The sequence below is a fragment of the Melitaea cinxia genome, chromosome 19, assembly GCF_905220565.1.
Source record: "Melitaea cinxia chromosome 19, ilMelCinx1.1, whole genome shotgun sequence".
Classification (NCBI taxonomy): domain Eukaryota; kingdom Metazoa; phylum Arthropoda; class Insecta; order Lepidoptera; family Nymphalidae; genus Melitaea; species Melitaea cinxia.
This window is the reverse complement of record NC_059412.1, coordinates 966,729-983,998: the sequence shown is the minus strand read 5'-3', so window position 1 is coordinate 983,998 and position 17,270 is coordinate 966,729. Positions and strand designations below refer to the sequence as shown.

Genomic DNA, 17,270 nt, shown 5'->3' with positions numbered 1-17,270 from the left:
GGTCAAAGACGAAGACTGTCGAAAAGGTTTTTTTCGAAAAAAAAAACTAAGTATCGAGGATGGTAATATATTTGTTACCTACTTTATATGTTCCTCTACAGTTAGTTTGTAAATCAAACTCCTCAGACCCTAATCGCAAAAAATGGAAAAATCCTCGCCCTTCATTCACTAGATTTTGTACACCCAATCGATTCCAATTTTCCAAAGAAACTAAGTACCTAGTTTTCTGTGCAAGAAGAAGCTAACATAACAAACCAAATCATCAACTTGCAATCAACGCATTTTTTAAACGGTTTTATTTAGCTCACCCCGTTTGTTTTATTTTTTATTTATTATTTTTTCGATAACCGTCAAATAAGAGAACAGTATTCTCGGCAACTGACCATGGTGGAAACATTTTCTATAAGGTGTTACATATGTTGTGCAACACCTAAGCAGATGAACGACATTCAAAGTTCTTTGAGCAGATCTGTAAATTCCTCTAAATTTCAGTTCGGCTTATGTTCACTTCATTTATACATAAGATTTTTCGAATATTTCATATGCCTTTCATATAAACTTCAGATAAAAAATGGCAGGCGCGTTCCGATGAAGACAAGGCTCTTGTTACATAGAAAAAGTAACTTGTTCAACAGCACTTCAGAGATCGATTAGGTTTAATAGTTGACAAATCGCGTAGTGTAGGTAGCGGCACCTCTAATGATGGATATAAGGCGCGTATTTTTTTTTAAAACTGCAATTTCAACTGAAATTACAGGGAATCGAAAGATGTTGTCACTTGCTGCAATGTCTTTCATGATGTTACTAATTAATACAAATAAATTTAAAGAATACGCTCTAAAAACTGCTGAGAAGCTTGTCCAAGCGTATCCTTGGTATAATATACCAGCTTCTGGGCATAAAGTTTTGATTCACAGGTGATTTGACTTTGCCCTTTTATCAATGTGGTGAACTCTCTGAAGAAGGTGGAGTCATTAATAAATAAGAATAAGAAATTGCTTAGACGACAGAATACTCGATAAAAATGTCATGAGTTTTGACGAACACCGACCTTTGCAGATTATTAAATTCTGGTTTTTTTACATCAAGTTTACGAAAATTGCCAAAAAAATCTTTATTCTTTAGAGGAATAAATAAAATCTATAAGTTAAAACTTAGCATTAAGTGTATAGTAGGTACTTAATAGTAACTTTTCATCCTTCTACATTTTTAACTTTTATGTTCTTTTTTAACCGACTTAAAAAAAGGAGGAGGTGACTAAATTCGACCATACATATGTATTTTTAATTAAATTCGGGGATAACTTGGTCATTTATGAACCGATTTTGATAATTCTTTTTTGTTGGAAAGGAAATATCCCAAAGGTAGGTATAAACATAATAAGGAAACCAGGATCTGATGATGGAATCCGAGAGAAATCGAGGGGAACCCTCGAAAATTGTAGTGTCGACTAGTGAGTTGGTTAAGGTTTTCGTCTACTTACGCTGTATTACTTGTCGATGTAATTGAAGCCGGTTTTTTTCGTTTGCTAGCAAACACAATTATTATAATTATTTATACGAATAAATGTCTATTTATACAAAATATACTGTCTTTTAGTTGTAAAACTGTTACCAAACTATACTTTTACTAACATTAGCACACAGTATCAATGGTAATTCTTAAATTTACTTCCTATGACCGCCTTACGTTCTTACAGCGCGGAACCACTGGACGTGCCCCGGATAGTACGGGTGTGGGCATGACAAAGGTCCCGGTTTTTATCACTTACACCTGATAACGATCATTAGATACTCATAGTAGGGATTATATACGCCAACCCACATTAGAGCAGCGTGGTGGATTAAGCTCTGATCCTTCTCCTACATGGGGTAAGAGGCCTATGCCCAGCAGTGTGCTATTATGGGCTAAAGCAAGTGCAGTTTCTGGAAATATGTTATCATGGAAGGAAAAGACTCCATAAAATCCTTCCGTTGTACCTTCAATAATGGGGCTCGAACCGTAGGCTGTTGCGCTCACATAGCAACTATTATAAAACCTCCCATCAACAGAAATGGGAGACATATTTATAAGATTTGACAGTACCGATGAAGAATCTTCGCAGATATAAACGTCAATTAAGTTACCAATGTTGGGTTGCCTCCCTGCTGATAATTCCTCGTTTTTTAACCGATTTCCAAAAAAGGAGGAGGTTCTCAATTCGACTGTATTTTTTTTATGTATGTTACATCAGAACTTTTGACTGGGTGGAGCGATTTCGACAAATTTTCTTTTAATCGAAAAGTGGTGTGTGCCAATTGGTCCCATTTAAATTTATTTGAGATCTAACAACTACTTTTCGAGCTATATCTAATAATGCGTTTTTACTTGATGCTTTTTTTCGTCGACCTACATTGTATTATACCGCATAACTTTCTACTGGATGTACCGATTTTGATAATTCTTTTTTTGTTGAAAAGGAGATATCCCTAGTTTGGTATTATGATAAGGAAACCAGTATCTGAAAATGGGATCCCAGAGAAATCGAGGGAACTTCTTGAAAATCCGCAATAACTTTTTACTGGGTGTACCGATTTTTATAATTTTTAATTTAATCGAAAGCTGATGTTTGTCATGTGGTCACATATAAATTTCATTGAGATCTGATAACTACTTTTTGAGTAATCTTTGATAACGCGCAGTTACTTGAGTATTTTTTCGTTGATCTACGTTACAACGTCTACGAGTAATACATTACTCGTCGATGTAATTGAAGTCGGTTTTTTTTCGTTTGCGAGCAAACACAATTATTATTTGAAATTTTCAGCAGCTATCATACGGCCACTTCGAATAACAATGAAACTATTTTTCCGTGAATGTACTTGTAAACCCCTATTTGTTAGCATGCGATTCATCAATGGAATCACCATGGCTCAAATCGGGACACGGTTCTTTGTATCGTTAAATGTAAGATGTGAACCAGAACAATGGTTAACTGAACTTATCGTTAATCAATTCAACCATTTTTCTTGGAATCAGAATTGAATCAAAGTTGCAGTAGGGACCTATCTGTCAATAGAGGAATAGATAGTTCTACAGCTTATGCAGTTACGTTTATTAACGAAAGTCGATACAGTTAGATCAGTATATGTCTGCTACTTTCATATTATGATGTCCTATGGAATTTTGCTTTTGAAGTAATGCAGCCGATATGAATGCCGTTTTCATTATGCGGAAGAGCTATCAGTTATACATTTAAAATTGACATTTGTTTTTAATTTCCATTTAACTAACAATTAGATATATTTCGTAATGTCACAAAATTTTGGACCCCTCCCCACCCCTTGTCACATCTCATCGACCCCCTGCCCCGCTAATAACGATGGACGTGATTTATGGATGGCCCATTTTTAATTTCTATACCACTTTTGCTACAGAGACTGTGATTTTAATGATGTTCGGTAAGTTTGTATAGCCTATAGTGATATCAAACATTTTGAATTAAATGTTTTCATGTCAATCATTATATTAAAATATAAGTTTCTTTTCTAGTTGACAAAAAATTACTAAAATCATTATTTTCTACGCATATCGGAGGAGTAATGAAAACAAACATGTGAAATTAATTAGTTTATTAGCTTAGACCTAAGCAGTCGCAGGTACGGGCTGCGGTAGGGGCGCTGGTGCGATGGAGCGTACGTCGGATGTGGGCTCCAACGGGACGGGCTCGTCCTTGGGCTCCGTAACCAATATGTGGTCGGGCTGCGGTTTCTTGGGTCCGTTCTTGCCTTGTTGATCCCAAGGTAACATGATTTTGACCTGTAATTTTATTTGGAATTAAATGTCTTATACCATAAAAAAAATAAAGTTATAGATACACAATATAAGGGCCAGTTTCACCAGTTTTGGAAGTTTATCCTGCAAATAAGTTACAAATAAAATGCTGTTAACAGCAGGTAGTAGAAGTCATTAGGACTTGTTGCTCCCCAATTAATAATACACTACAACATTTAGTTTCATATTGGCAAATAGAACAAAAAGAACAATGTATCAAAAACTTATCATCTGTTAAATACGGTCATTCATCAAATAGCGCTATCCACAACGATATATAATGAAATAGGCCTTGAGTTTTAAACTCAGTATGAATAGTTGTAAATGACACAGATATCTTTGTCATTTATGTACCTAAATGATTACTAATAACTAATCTATACGAATAAATAAAATAGAATTGAAGATTTTTGTATAGATTTTTTTTGATTGATTTAATTTTTTACTAAATGCATATGGTATTAACGGTACATATACCAAAATAACATTTTTTACAATTTTTGTTTGTCTGTCTCTTCGGGCTAATCTCTGAAACCGCTGGACCGATTTTGACAGGACTTTCACTGGCAGATAGCTGATGTAATAAGTCATAGTTTACTCTACTTGAATTTTAAAAATTTATTTATTTTATAATTCTGCAAAATGAATTCTAACTTTTTGTTAAATTCGACGTGGACAAAGTCATGGGCACAACTAGTTTATGTATTCAGAAATATGCTCTTCTAAAAAATTACATATCAAGATATTTTCTTGTATTGTCCAGTTTGTGCAACAAGAGCTTGTATTAACTAACCCTCAAATGAACAAACTGTTTACTCTCCCACTACAAATTAGATCACACACTACGGAACAGTCTGCAATCCCTGATTGTGTGGTTATAGTAACAGTACACGAGTTAAAACTTGTGCCGCATAGCTTTTCTAATATCAAGTTAGATATTTACAGACGCTCTTTTAATTGTGTGTGCATGATATAGCAAGGCTGCATTACATAAGTTTTTTTAGGGTTCCGTACCCAAAGGGTAAAAACGGGACCCTATTACTGAGACTTCGCTGTCTGCCCATCACCTGTCTATCTGTCACCAGGCTGTATCTCAAAAACCGTGATAGCTAGACAGTTGAAATTTTCACTAATTATGTAATTCTGTTGCCGCTATAACTACTAATAACAAAATAAAATGAATATTATGTAATAAATATAAAAATATAATATACATTTAATAATAATAACAAAATAAAATAAAAATTTAAGAAGGTTCCCATACAAAAAGCGCGCCTATTTTTGATCGACATTAATAAATGGTAACAGGTAGGCACTTGAAGTATTCACAAAATACTTCACTGTATATTTACTTTAATAATCTATAATATAAAAATGAGTCGCTGAATGTGTTGCTAAGCGCAAAACTCGAGAACGGTAGGACCGATTTCGCTAATTCTTTTTTTAAAATATTCCTTGAAGTACGAGGATGGTTCTTACGGAGAGAAAAATTCAAAAAAAAAAAAACAATTTAAATTTCATGAATAAGTCTAAAAACAACACTTTTCTATAATCCCATACAAAACATTTGTGATAATACTTAAAAGTCAATTTAAACTTTAATACCATACGATAAAGTTTGTGTTAGGCGATACGAAGTTCGCCGGGTCAGCTAGTAAAGAATAAAATTAAAATAAAAAAATATTTAGACAAAGAAATTGTGTCTAAATATTTTACCTAGTCATTGACGCAAGTCCTACTCGCACTTGGCTGCTTTTTTTCTCTATTATTAACCTAATTTAATATTATTTTAAAAATTTACTGTCTTACTAACATATACACTATTAATATTTTATATACAACTATTTATATTAAAAATAATAATAAAAGTGACTAAACTAACCTTAATACCAAGCACTCCTTGTCTGAGCAACACATGGCGAGTAGCGGTGTTGACATAATCATTGCAAGGGTCTCCAGAGTGGATCATGAGGCCGTCAACGAACTTCATGGACTTTGCACGTTGACCTCTGAGCTTGCCAGATACAACCACCTCGCAACCACGAGCTCCAGACTCCATAATGAACCTCAGCACACCATAGCATGCACGTCGGACAGCCAAACCTAGAAAATATCAAATTGACTAGACTGCTAATTCTTTTGATGGCTCTTATATAAAATACAACATTCAAGGGGTTTAATTATATCAAGTGATAATTATATAGGAGGTGAACCTGGTTTCAAAGTAATGAAATTGATATCATTATAATACTTAGTGAAGGCATCTCATTATTCTTGTTCAAAATATTTAAATGTATTTAAAATATTTAAACCCCTTTGGAAACTTCCTGATGAATTACAAGCCTATGCATATGCCTTCTTATTTATAAAGTTAAGTTAAGAAATGTTTAAAACGATATAATACTATTGAACTTGAAATTTTTAATAGGAGTAAATATTGAATTTGACAGACTAAAAATACTATTTGAGAGAAAAGTTTGGATTTTGACTAGATATTATAAATATATAAATTTTTAGTGTATTACTTCATCATATTTCACTGGGTACATCAATTTAGATCATTCTAATTTTTTAAATCAAAAGCTGGTGCATGTAATGTGACAGATACATACGGATATTTATTATGCTTTATGTATACCTACTAAATAAAGCATAATAAATATCTTAACTAAGATCTCTCTAAGACCTCTCTCTCTCTAAGGTCTCTCTCTACCAAATAGAATAATAATAACTAAATAACACACATTTCTGTCCTTAAATTTACTAAGTAAACTTATTGATCCATTAATGACCAACTTCAATAACCTTTTCTTTGTAACAGTTGGTCTATTTTTACTAATATACCTACCCATGATTCTCACTGCAATATATCTATACTAATATTATAAAGCTGGAAAAGTTTGTTTATTTCGTTGTTTAAATGCACTAATGTCAGAAACTACTATTACGAGTTGAAAAAGTCCTTTAGTGTTGGATGTATGGATATTTAATTCATCGAGGAAGGTTATATGCTATATAATGATTATGTTAGTACAGTTTTTCCTAAAACTAACGCGGTTGAAACCGCGGGGCATAGCTGATATATAATAACACAAAGATCTAACCTCCAATGAGTTTGTATCTCAGAGATTCAGCTTGAGCGATGGCGCAGAGACCACGGGTGGCAACTTTCTCTGCATAGAGTTCGACCGATTGCTCGGGGATGTTGAACCTCTTCTGGACGACGGAGGTCAACTCACGAATCCTGCGGCCTTTCTCTCCCAACACACTCTGTGTCCTGGTAGCCATGATGATGATTTCCGAGCGGGTTGGGGTAACACGCACTTCAACGCCGGAATACCCATCCTCAGCGAGTTCCCGAGTGAGGAACTCATTCAGTTCCGCCTTGAAAACTCCATCGCCGACGAACTGAAAAGTACCGTACAGGTTACGTTTTGAAAACGAATTTTATAAAATTTAACAACAGCAGTACCACTGAAGAAAATTGTGGTAAATATAGAGAATTCACAAATGTTTGGGAACAGGTTATCATTTTTAAATGAATAAGTACGAAACATAATACATTTGACAATCATCACTTTCTCGGACATCTATTAACATCACAAGAAGCACTTTTAATAATGGACAAATCTTCTCACGAATAGTTCCGTGTGATATTAAATATTGCAATAATATACGTATTTATGTATTTTAAGTCCATATTTTCAACATACTTTGCGCTTTTTAGAAATGTTGTTCACCGCCATGGTTGCAAGTTGATGGAGAAAACATGAAAGAGACAGAAACCGCACAAACAAACGTCAATGTCAACTGTGAATTTCGATGCGTTCAGAAATGTCGAAACGATAGATAATAAAGATATTAAACTCGACTTACTAACTCGAGATGACTCGAGTATTGTTCTTATCTCGAATTAACTTGAGTTGAATTTCTGACTCGAATTTGACTGCATAACACAATCTTACACTTATACACAAAATCAAAAACGTGACAGTTATTGTATCAGGAGAAAAAATCTCCACAAGCATCTTTTAATTATTCATCTCGTTTTCGGACTATGATGGCTATTGACAACAAGATCCCAGTGACAATAGTAGGAGAATTTTTAAACGAGATTTATAGAGCACTCTCAAAAGCTAAATTTCTTGACTAAAAGGTTTAGAAAAAGATTTTACGCTAGATGAATTTTGAATATAAATTATTGCGCAAATGTGGATAATAAAGAAAATGTCAAAAATTTACATCAATTAACCTGTACTCCATGCTATAATCCGTCCAATCGCTTATTTTCTTTTTGACAGCTCATGCCTATAAATTACGGTATTTTTTTGGAATAATGTACTATTAAATTCGACAGTAATGTCATACTTTATTGACGGGTTATGATTAGTAGTGAAGTGCCCCGTCCATAACAAAGAGCCACAGACTATCAAACAGTTCTTGAAATACAATAAATCGATCATATGATAACTTTACGTCAAGTAATTATTGTTTCTATAAATTTAATGAAAAAAGGAAATAAAATAGTATCTGTGACTCCAAGATTGATTATTTGCAAGGAAATCTTGGAATTTAATTTCAAACCAAAAAAAGAACAATAGCTCTGTTCATTCATTTATTTATTTTTTGACGGCTGCCTTAAAATGTAACTATGCAAGCGTTAGTGAAATTTAAGTTTAAAACGCGTGGTCAATAAAGTCTAAATCTAGTTTATATGAAGAGTTATGAGCATATATACTTGGAAAATCACATACTACTTATTATTTAACAAACTAGGCACGTAATTGGGTATACTAATGAAACAAGTAAAATTATTAAATAAACTAACAAAACAACAAATAAATGAATAAATAATATTTTTAAACTAAAAATAACAAAGTCGATTGAAAATTCTTCTTAAATAAAATCGATTATTACTTCAAATCGAATTGGTTGAACTATCAAAAAGAAAATAAACGAATGGACGGAGTGTACCAATTTGTAGTACAAGTATCCAAGTACTCTCATTGCTAATGCAATTGATATTGGTAAAAAGACATTTTGAGACAGAGTTGAAGATAAAAAAAAAATGTAGTCTGGAGAGTAATTCTAAGCCAACTTCATAGACATCTGCAGCTTTAAAAAATAATATGCAAATACATATTACTATACCTAAATAGAAAGAGCGATCTACTTGAGTTTTGGACCAAGTAAAAAATTTTGTTTCCGTTGTTACATAATAAATATTCTCCATTCAGAGCTCATTTTTTAAAGTGGAAATTTTGTGCGATGATGGGAGAAACCGTCTAAAAAAAAAAAAATATATATATATATATATATAAGAAATCCTTTTTCAACAGCATGCATACTATAACTAATTATAAGTATAGGAAGAACTGACTTAAATATTTTTTTATGTTATATAACTTGTAAGAAAAAACAATGTTGTTTTTGCTGAAATTATGTACTTATTTGTACGAAAACTTAAATTGTCTTAATAAATAATAATGATTATTAGTGGAGTAGTTAGTCATATTGTGTGGTTACGGCAGTAAACAATATAGCCACCCCTTCTCTTTCTGTGGGTGTCGTAAGAGGCGATTAAGGGATAACACAGTTCCAGCATGGTGACTATGGGCAAAACACGTGAGTTCACGCCGTTTTTGGCGTGAGCTTGTGGAGGTCTATGTCCAGCAGCGGACTGCGATAGGCTGAAGTGATGATAACGAATGATTGAAAAAAATCGTAATGTTAGCTAAGATAATGGTTCTTTTTATAAGGGGACAAAAAAAATTAAGTTAGCGTAAACAGGAAATTTAGAATTAAATATGATACTAATTATCAATAATATGATACTAATTATCAATTATAAAACTGATTTATTCCTATTTATAGTGAAGACAAATAAGGTAAATGATTAAAACAATTTATTGTTTACTCAATGCAATTTATTACTTAAGATTTTTTTATTACATACAAACGCACCATATACTTAGCATAACAATTTATCCCTTAACTTAAAAAAAATATATATAAATAAAGCAAATCAAACTCTTGTTAGTTAGATTTATACAACGAATATTTATAAATTAGAATTTTGTATCCGGTAATAGAATGTTAAGTTATATCATAAGAAGCGTGCGCAATAAATTCAAACGTGAAGAAACTTACTCAGAAAAATTGAACGATAACTAATAATTGATTTAGCATTATCTACTTACTACAGATAAATATAAAATATAGTTCATATAGACAACAAATTTAACAACGAAAAAACGATCATAACTTTTATTACATATTTAATGAAGATGCACTTCACTAAGATGTAATATTTTTTTTTTAAATAAAACAAAGTCTAGAAAGAGACGACGATAAAACATTTTCAACAATTTTCTCAAATATCGTTCGTTAATCTACAGCGACTACGATCCTAAAATAACCTAGGCTATGTTTCATTGACTAATTAATACGTTCAACAACAATTTATTATATAGATATCACCTAGACTAGACTAGATATCTTCTGGATGGTCGGTAATTCATAAAAAAAGTCTTATTATTACGTGAATAATAATTAGAATTAAATTACAGAAGAATTTAATACAAATACAATTGTACGCGTGAAAAGCGAATTTTAGGCATAATGCACGTGCCACTGTCTAAAGCTTAATAATAAAAAATATATTTCGACACTTCTGTATTCACTTCACGCCCTTTTCATCGTACACATTCACAAACAGATTGAATTTGCTTACATTTAAATGGGCAGGACAGTGATTATTTATCGAAATATACAAGTGACCTTAAACACTAAGAAATAAAGAGCCTTACACTTATAATCAAACATTCGCTTCTTATATTATCTTACTTTAATGGACAGAATTGCGCATAGCGTGCCTTTTGTATTAGCGTGCGGCGGGTGATCGAGCGGTCTATAGACGTTTTAAACATTTAATGGTAAAATGTGACTAAGCATTAACTTAATGTTAGGATTTGATTATTTTTACGGTAATAGTTATGTTATTAATATGGGTCTAGATCTAGAAGAAGTATTAAAATATTTAGTGAAGGATTTCTTAAGGCAATGATTTTGAAGAGACAATAGAGGGTAGTAGGAAATATGAAATTGCATTGAAATTTTGATGGCAGTGTAGCGTATGCCTTTAGGCCGTACACTCACGGGCGACTTCTATCATTTTGAATATAAAATAAATATGGGTAGATTACGTAACACTATAAATTTATCAATCTATATATTGTTGTTATCTTTATTACTGTTTATATAGATAGACGTGAAGCGCTAAGAGTAGCTAGTATAAGAATCTACGAGAACAGAACTACAATATGTAGTAGTTCTACTACAGTGGGACGTGAGACAAGGGTTCGAGGGTAATTTGTACAATTATCTAGAAGAGTCTAAGAGAATTTGATACTAGAATTGTCTACAATATTCTTTTAAGATTTCAACGTCTAACCTAGACTTACAAGGTATATAGATAGGAATGGAAATGAAGGCAGAGCGATAAAGTTCTATTTCATATGACAAGTGTTCTCTCGACGATCTTTATTTTACAATAGTTTTGGCACAGTTTGACATTAGAAGATATATTTATTTCTAGTGTGCGGTTTAAAGCCTAAATCACAGAACGGAAGGAGCGGTGCCGGTGTGGTGATGAAAAAATATAGATTTTTTTTAACGATTTTTTTTTCTTTACAATTAATACAATCGCGTAAAAAACTAGTCTGGTGTGAACCCAGCCGTAACACAATCATTAGCTTTAATATTACAAATATCATCTAACTCCTCCTAAGGTATATTGACATTTTTTATTAGCAAAAATGGCTACATCATTGGCGGTTTCCTATCGCTTACCTACGCGCAACTTCGGCGAAGCAATTGTAAATAGAAAAATAAAATATGGTAGGTTATAAAAAGGAAAAAAAAAAATGAAAAACAAAAATAAGTCAATATGACTATTTAATAAAAACAAAAAAATGATAATGATTACAACAATATGGATCAATAATTTTTTAAGTTCTTTGCCTAGCCTACCCTTCACCACAGAAAAAAAAAACAATAATATTGGAATGTTTTAGAAATCAATAAAAATGTATACATTAAAATTAATGACAGTCTAATATAAGTACAATAATAATACCGAATGTGTTTAACTTCTTGTAAAAAAAAAAAAGAATAAATATTGCACAATAAATTATAAAGTTAAGTACATCAAATCACGAAAAAAATGTAATAGTGTAGAGTAAAGAAATTTGTTAATTAATATAATCTCTAATTCATTTCGAAGTCACTTATGGCACTAATAAAACAAAATGGACGTTTAAAATATAATTTAATTTACATAAATAAATTTAATTATATATTAATAAAATTGGAATGTTAAACATTTAAAATTATTTTACTTACAACTACATACCAACTGCTTGCTGCCTCTCGATTTTTTTAAATATTATATGAATGCTAAACATTCCCAACATTTAATCTATTATATAAATATGACAGTATTCTCTACTAATTTTATTTATTTTTAAATTAAAAAAAAAATCATTAGATACTTCAAATTTGCTTATCAAATGTATTAATATATTATCTGTTTTATTATTTAGTTTTTAAGCCTGTCATTTAAATTATGTTTAAATATAGCTGTTTATAAATAAACAGTAGAGAACAGCAAAATGTCAAAATTGTAACAAGACATTCTGCGCATACGCACACTAACTTTAACTACAGCTTACAAACGCGTTAGCAACCCTTACTAAATTCTAGGCAATAATTCTTAAATATCAAAAAAAAAAAAAAATATACAGTCGAATAACTTTGCTTCGTAATTGATTAATAGTACCAAATTTGTCATTTAAGAATTACCGCGAATCATAAGATAGTATCTGGCAACATTCATTGTTTGTCACAAATGTCACGAGAAGTGACGTGTACTTTGGGCAGTTGTCATCTCTGTTGACAAGTCACGACCGATAGATGGCGTTTAGTGTTGAGGCCGCCATAGATGTTGCCATGTTGCGATGTTTAATAGAAATTAAACCTAGGGTACTCCCAGCCTCAGTACCGCTGTTGGTACTCGTGGTGCCATCGATTGAAGTCGATGTGGAACACAACGAGTGACCCGTTCTCCAAGCCTGCGAGTAGGAACCTGCAACACATATTTGTGAGGTGTAGTCCATGAAGAAAAATAGGACAAAATATTTTATTTTTAACTGTGTTATTTTACATAATTATATTAGCTGCCTGGACAGACTTCGTTTGTCAAAAGTTAATAGTAATTTTTTTTAGTACTAAAATCCTCCGTGAGTCTTAAAGAATATACAAAAAAAAAAATAGCCGAATCGGTCGAGTCATTCTCGAGTTATACGCTTAGCAACATTCATTTACATTGATAGAATTCACATTCATTCACACTGTCATACTCTCGCACTCACACACACTCACACACACAGACAGACACACACACACATACACATACACATACACACACATACACACACGCGCATACATACACACACACACACACACACACACACACACACACACACACACACACGTACCGCTGGTCGTGCGACAGCGCCAGGCTGCACACGGGCGCGCCGGCGGGCGGGAACGCGTACAGCGGCGCCAGCGTGAACGCGCGCCACACCTCCACCACGCCGGCGTCGCCTCCGCACACCAGGTACTCGCCGCAGCGGGACAGCGCCAGGCACTGCCACAGAAGAGAGATGCGTAAATACGGATCTAATTTTTGACGTGACAACGTCTAATAAATCGATTAACGCCGGCTGCATGCACGAAAAAGGATGACTCATTGTCCCGTTACGCTCATTGTCACCGCATCTATCTCCATTCGATCCATTTTCCATTCGATCGGCCTATACGTCCAAGGAGATGTTTTGTTATGACGTTGTCACGTTAAAATATCCTCCGTAAAAAAAAAATACAGACAACCAAATTTTTTTTTTTGTAACAGACTTGTAGGTTTTAAATTAGGGATTGCAATCCGGTGTCGTTTTCAATCCGGCCGGGTCGGGTCGAATTTTTTTAAATCCGGCCGGATCCGGTCCAGATTTATCAAACCATAATAACCTAATTTTTTTTTCAATTATGTAGTTGTTAAGTATGTTGATCGTTAATGAAGTGAAAAAATAGCATAGCGTATTAGCATTTTACAAGAAATTATTTTTTAAACTAAATCTCAGTTTCAAAATATATTATATATCAAATGAAAAGCTAAATATATTTAAATCAACTTATATTAGAGCTATAAATGTAGCCGTGGGAGTAATTTCTGTGTTCATATATGCCGAATTCAGTCATACAAATTGAATTAAGCCGAGTTTCAATTTCGACCAGCAGGCTTACTCTTGAAACTCAATCCTATTTGAAATTTAGGATTGGGATTGAGAACTTGTCAATCGGTACTCTTGAACACTACACTAGCGCACGATTTGACTCAATTACAGTGGAATTTTATGTAACTAATAGAAATTGGGATTTCTCGATCTTAAGCATTTTTTGCACTCTTGACAATATTTTGACGTTGACTATCGACATGGAAATCGTGTTTGGGATCGAATTTACTCGTTTCAATAAAGTTAACTTTTTAGTGTTCGATTGTGTATCTTAAAGTTTTAATTATTAAGATAATGGCGCGACTGGCGCTTATTTATGTATATTTTTATATTATCAACAATATCACAATCACAGTATTTTGTTAAAATAGAACTAAATACTTAACAATTAGCTTTTTATCCTCTTTTAACCTAAGGTAGCAATTTTTAAATATAAATCACAGTATTTATGTTTCTAATATTTAAATAAAAATCACAGTATTTAAGTCTCCAATATCTTTTGTTTTAACAATATTAATAAACTTTTGTATTCACTAATTTAAGCTTAGCACTGGTAAAATTGCAGAAATTATTACAGTAGTAAATAAAGAAAGAAGATAAGTTAATTATAAATATAAATTAAGAAAATACGTAATCGAGATAATTTGGAATTTAGAAGTCTCAAAATGGCGCCAGTCGTGAGCTTTTTTTTAACAACAACACACATTATGCCAGAATGTATAACATATCTTGCGTTTTTATGCTTAAAAAAATCAGTTTTAGGTTTAATTTAACGAATTACAATATAATAGATAATAATTTATTATTGGAGACAAATTATAATTTAAAAACATAAAATTTTATGAGTTAAATTTTATTTTCTTATTATTTTTTATTATAATGGCTACATCGGAAACCGATCGTCAATTCGATTCCAATTTCAATTCAATTGAAAGCTCGATTTGGTCAAGAGTACCAAAATATTACAGATTGGAACTGGAACTGTATTGAATTCGTGTTTTTGTGAGATTGGGATTGAAGTCAAGAGTAAGCCTACAGGTCGTTTTAACACGTAGTGAGACGGATCAAAGAGCTAGATTTGTATTTTTTGTCCAAAAATGTAATGTAATTTTTTTCTCTTCTTTTTCTTTTACAAGTTTTACGCTATCTGTCAAGTTATTACTTGGTTAAAGCTTCGGTTACGGATATTTATAGATATGATAATAAAAAATATAAGATTTAGCCTGTACCATCTCGCTGCTGGGCATAGGCCTCTTTCTCCATGTAGAATAAGGATTGGAGCTTAATCGGCGGATATGTGCCCTATATGTATGCTCTACTTTGATTAATGATGGCTATTTATTTTTTTATTTTTTTATTATTATTTTTTTTATATACAGGTATTTATGATAACAAACTGGATCGGCAGCTTAGGTCCCACGATGATTTAGTTGCAAAATCGACTGACTTCATAATAATGAAGAACGCGCTCAGCTAATGTTATTTAACCGGAAAAATGTAAAAACATAGTAAAAAAATTTAGTATATAAATTCCCTCTGCGATAGATCCCTGCGAAATTATCCGAAACTTTTATATCGGTTTATGGTACGGTTACGGATAATTTTTTATTGTGTATAGCCGATAATTTGGTTACGATAAAATAACATCCCTAGTTTCAATCTTAATATTTCTAGGTATTTTACAGGTAATTGCAATGTTGAGTTATTTAATACGCGCATAATAAGTCGAGCAACTTCAGTGTTGTGTCAGATGATCCGGCACTTATCACCGGATCCGGTAATTGTGAAATGATGCCAGATCCGCCAGATTACCGGATCCGGTTTTTGGATTGTAAACCCTAGGTTTCATATACATGTAGCATTGGGCTGGCCGCTATTGTCACTTATTGTCAGTCGAAGTAAAAAATAGAATGACGAGTATCGAATATCGAGTTATCATTCTCTCCACAAATAGAGCCCAACAGGATATAAGCTTGCTAAAAAACAGGAGCAGTCCGAATGGGGAAATACTTCAACTTCCAAGATCACAGCTAAATAACACTGTCCTTAGGTAGTGTCGTGTTCCTGTGGCGAGTAAGGTAGCTCGAGCTCCTGGATAGGGTAGGCCACGCGCTTGCGATGCTTCTGGTATTGCAGGCGTTTGTAGGCCAGGGTAACCGTTCACCGTTGGCTGGACCGTACGTTTACTTGCCGATCTAGTTGTACAAAAAAACTCTTATCGAAGGTATTTCTATTTTCCAGGGTCACTGCATACAGCGCCAACAAGCTGGTCAAATTTTTTTTTTTTTAATTATGTTATGGGCTTACTCTTGACCTCAGTCTAGCTCTAGAGCACAGACGAGGTCGGAGATGGAGCGAGTTCGTCCAGAAGAAGCCTGTTCACTCGCGCTTTAAACATGTTCGGGTTGTATGAACTCGGAAATACAGACGCCGGCAGGGAATTCCATTCCTTGGCTGTGCGCATTAAAAAAGATGATTCGAATTGCAACAGTAGTGCTGTAAGCACCTCGCCCACCTGGAAGTTGTCGTTGTGCGTCTCGTGGCGCAGGCGGCGGCCGTTGAGCGTGTAGGCGGCGAGGTGCCCGCGCTTGTAGGCGACCACGACCACGCCCTCGCGCGACAGCGCCAGCTGCTGCGGGCCCGCCACGCCCTCCGCCGGGCACAGCGAGCGCAGCAGCTCGCCGAACGTCGTGTGCACCAGCACGGGCCCGTCTGCGGGGGGGGGGGGGGGGGCGGTTAGGTCGAGCTACGCATTGCTGAAGTAACAGGGGGCGGCTGTTAGGTCGAGCTACGCATTTCTGAAGTAAGACCTATTTACGCACGCTTGACTCGGGGAGAAGGCTGGTGGATGCGTGACGAGAGCGTTACGAAAAGCGTGATCGCGCAAGGCGAACGGAAGTTGAGAGGAAGATAAGTATATGTATAAGTTAGCAAATTTTATTTCAGTCGTGTGGTCTAAAGCACCCGTTACTTTTTTTTTCAAATTATACTTCTGTTGGCCCGGTAGGGAAAAATGGTGAGAGTAAATTTTTACGATGCGTGCGGACACCGTCACAAAAACTGACACCCCGAAGTTAGCAAGTCCACGAAGAAGAAATTAGT

The 17,270-nt window shown here is 33.8% G+C and overlaps 2 protein-coding genes across 2 annotated transcripts in view; both read right to left on the bottom strand.

Moving 5' to 3' along the window:
• Positions 1–3,596: 3,596 nt before the first annotated feature.
• On the bottom strand, positions 3,597–7,625 carry LOC123662863 (40S ribosomal protein S3). Its single transcript, XM_045597648.1, has 4 exons — positions 7,527–7,625; positions 6,918–7,221; positions 5,696–5,916; positions 3,597–3,798 (listed from the first exon to the last, which is right to left on the bottom strand). Exons 1-4 carry the CDS (start codon positions 7,557–7,559, stop codon positions 3,625–3,627), a joined length of 732 nt encoding a protein of 243 aa, XP_045453604.1. The 5' UTR covers positions 7,560–7,625; the 3' UTR covers positions 3,597–3,624.
• A 5,030-nt stretch (positions 7,626–12,655) lies between these two features.
• LOC123663038 (neurobeachin-like) overlaps positions 12,656–17,270 on the bottom strand; it is an 84,488-nt gene continuing 79,873 nt past the window's right edge. The window contains exons 14-16 of the mRNA XM_045597779.1: positions 16,684–16,880; positions 13,371–13,522; positions 12,656–12,958 (exon numbers count right to left, since the gene is read on the bottom strand). Coding sequence (XP_045453735.1) covers positions 12,868–12,958; positions 13,371–13,522; positions 16,684–16,880 — 440 coding nt within the window. The 3' untranslated portion in view covers positions 12,656–12,867. The remainder of the gene's footprint in view (positions 12,959–13,370; positions 13,523–16,683; positions 16,881–17,270) is intronic.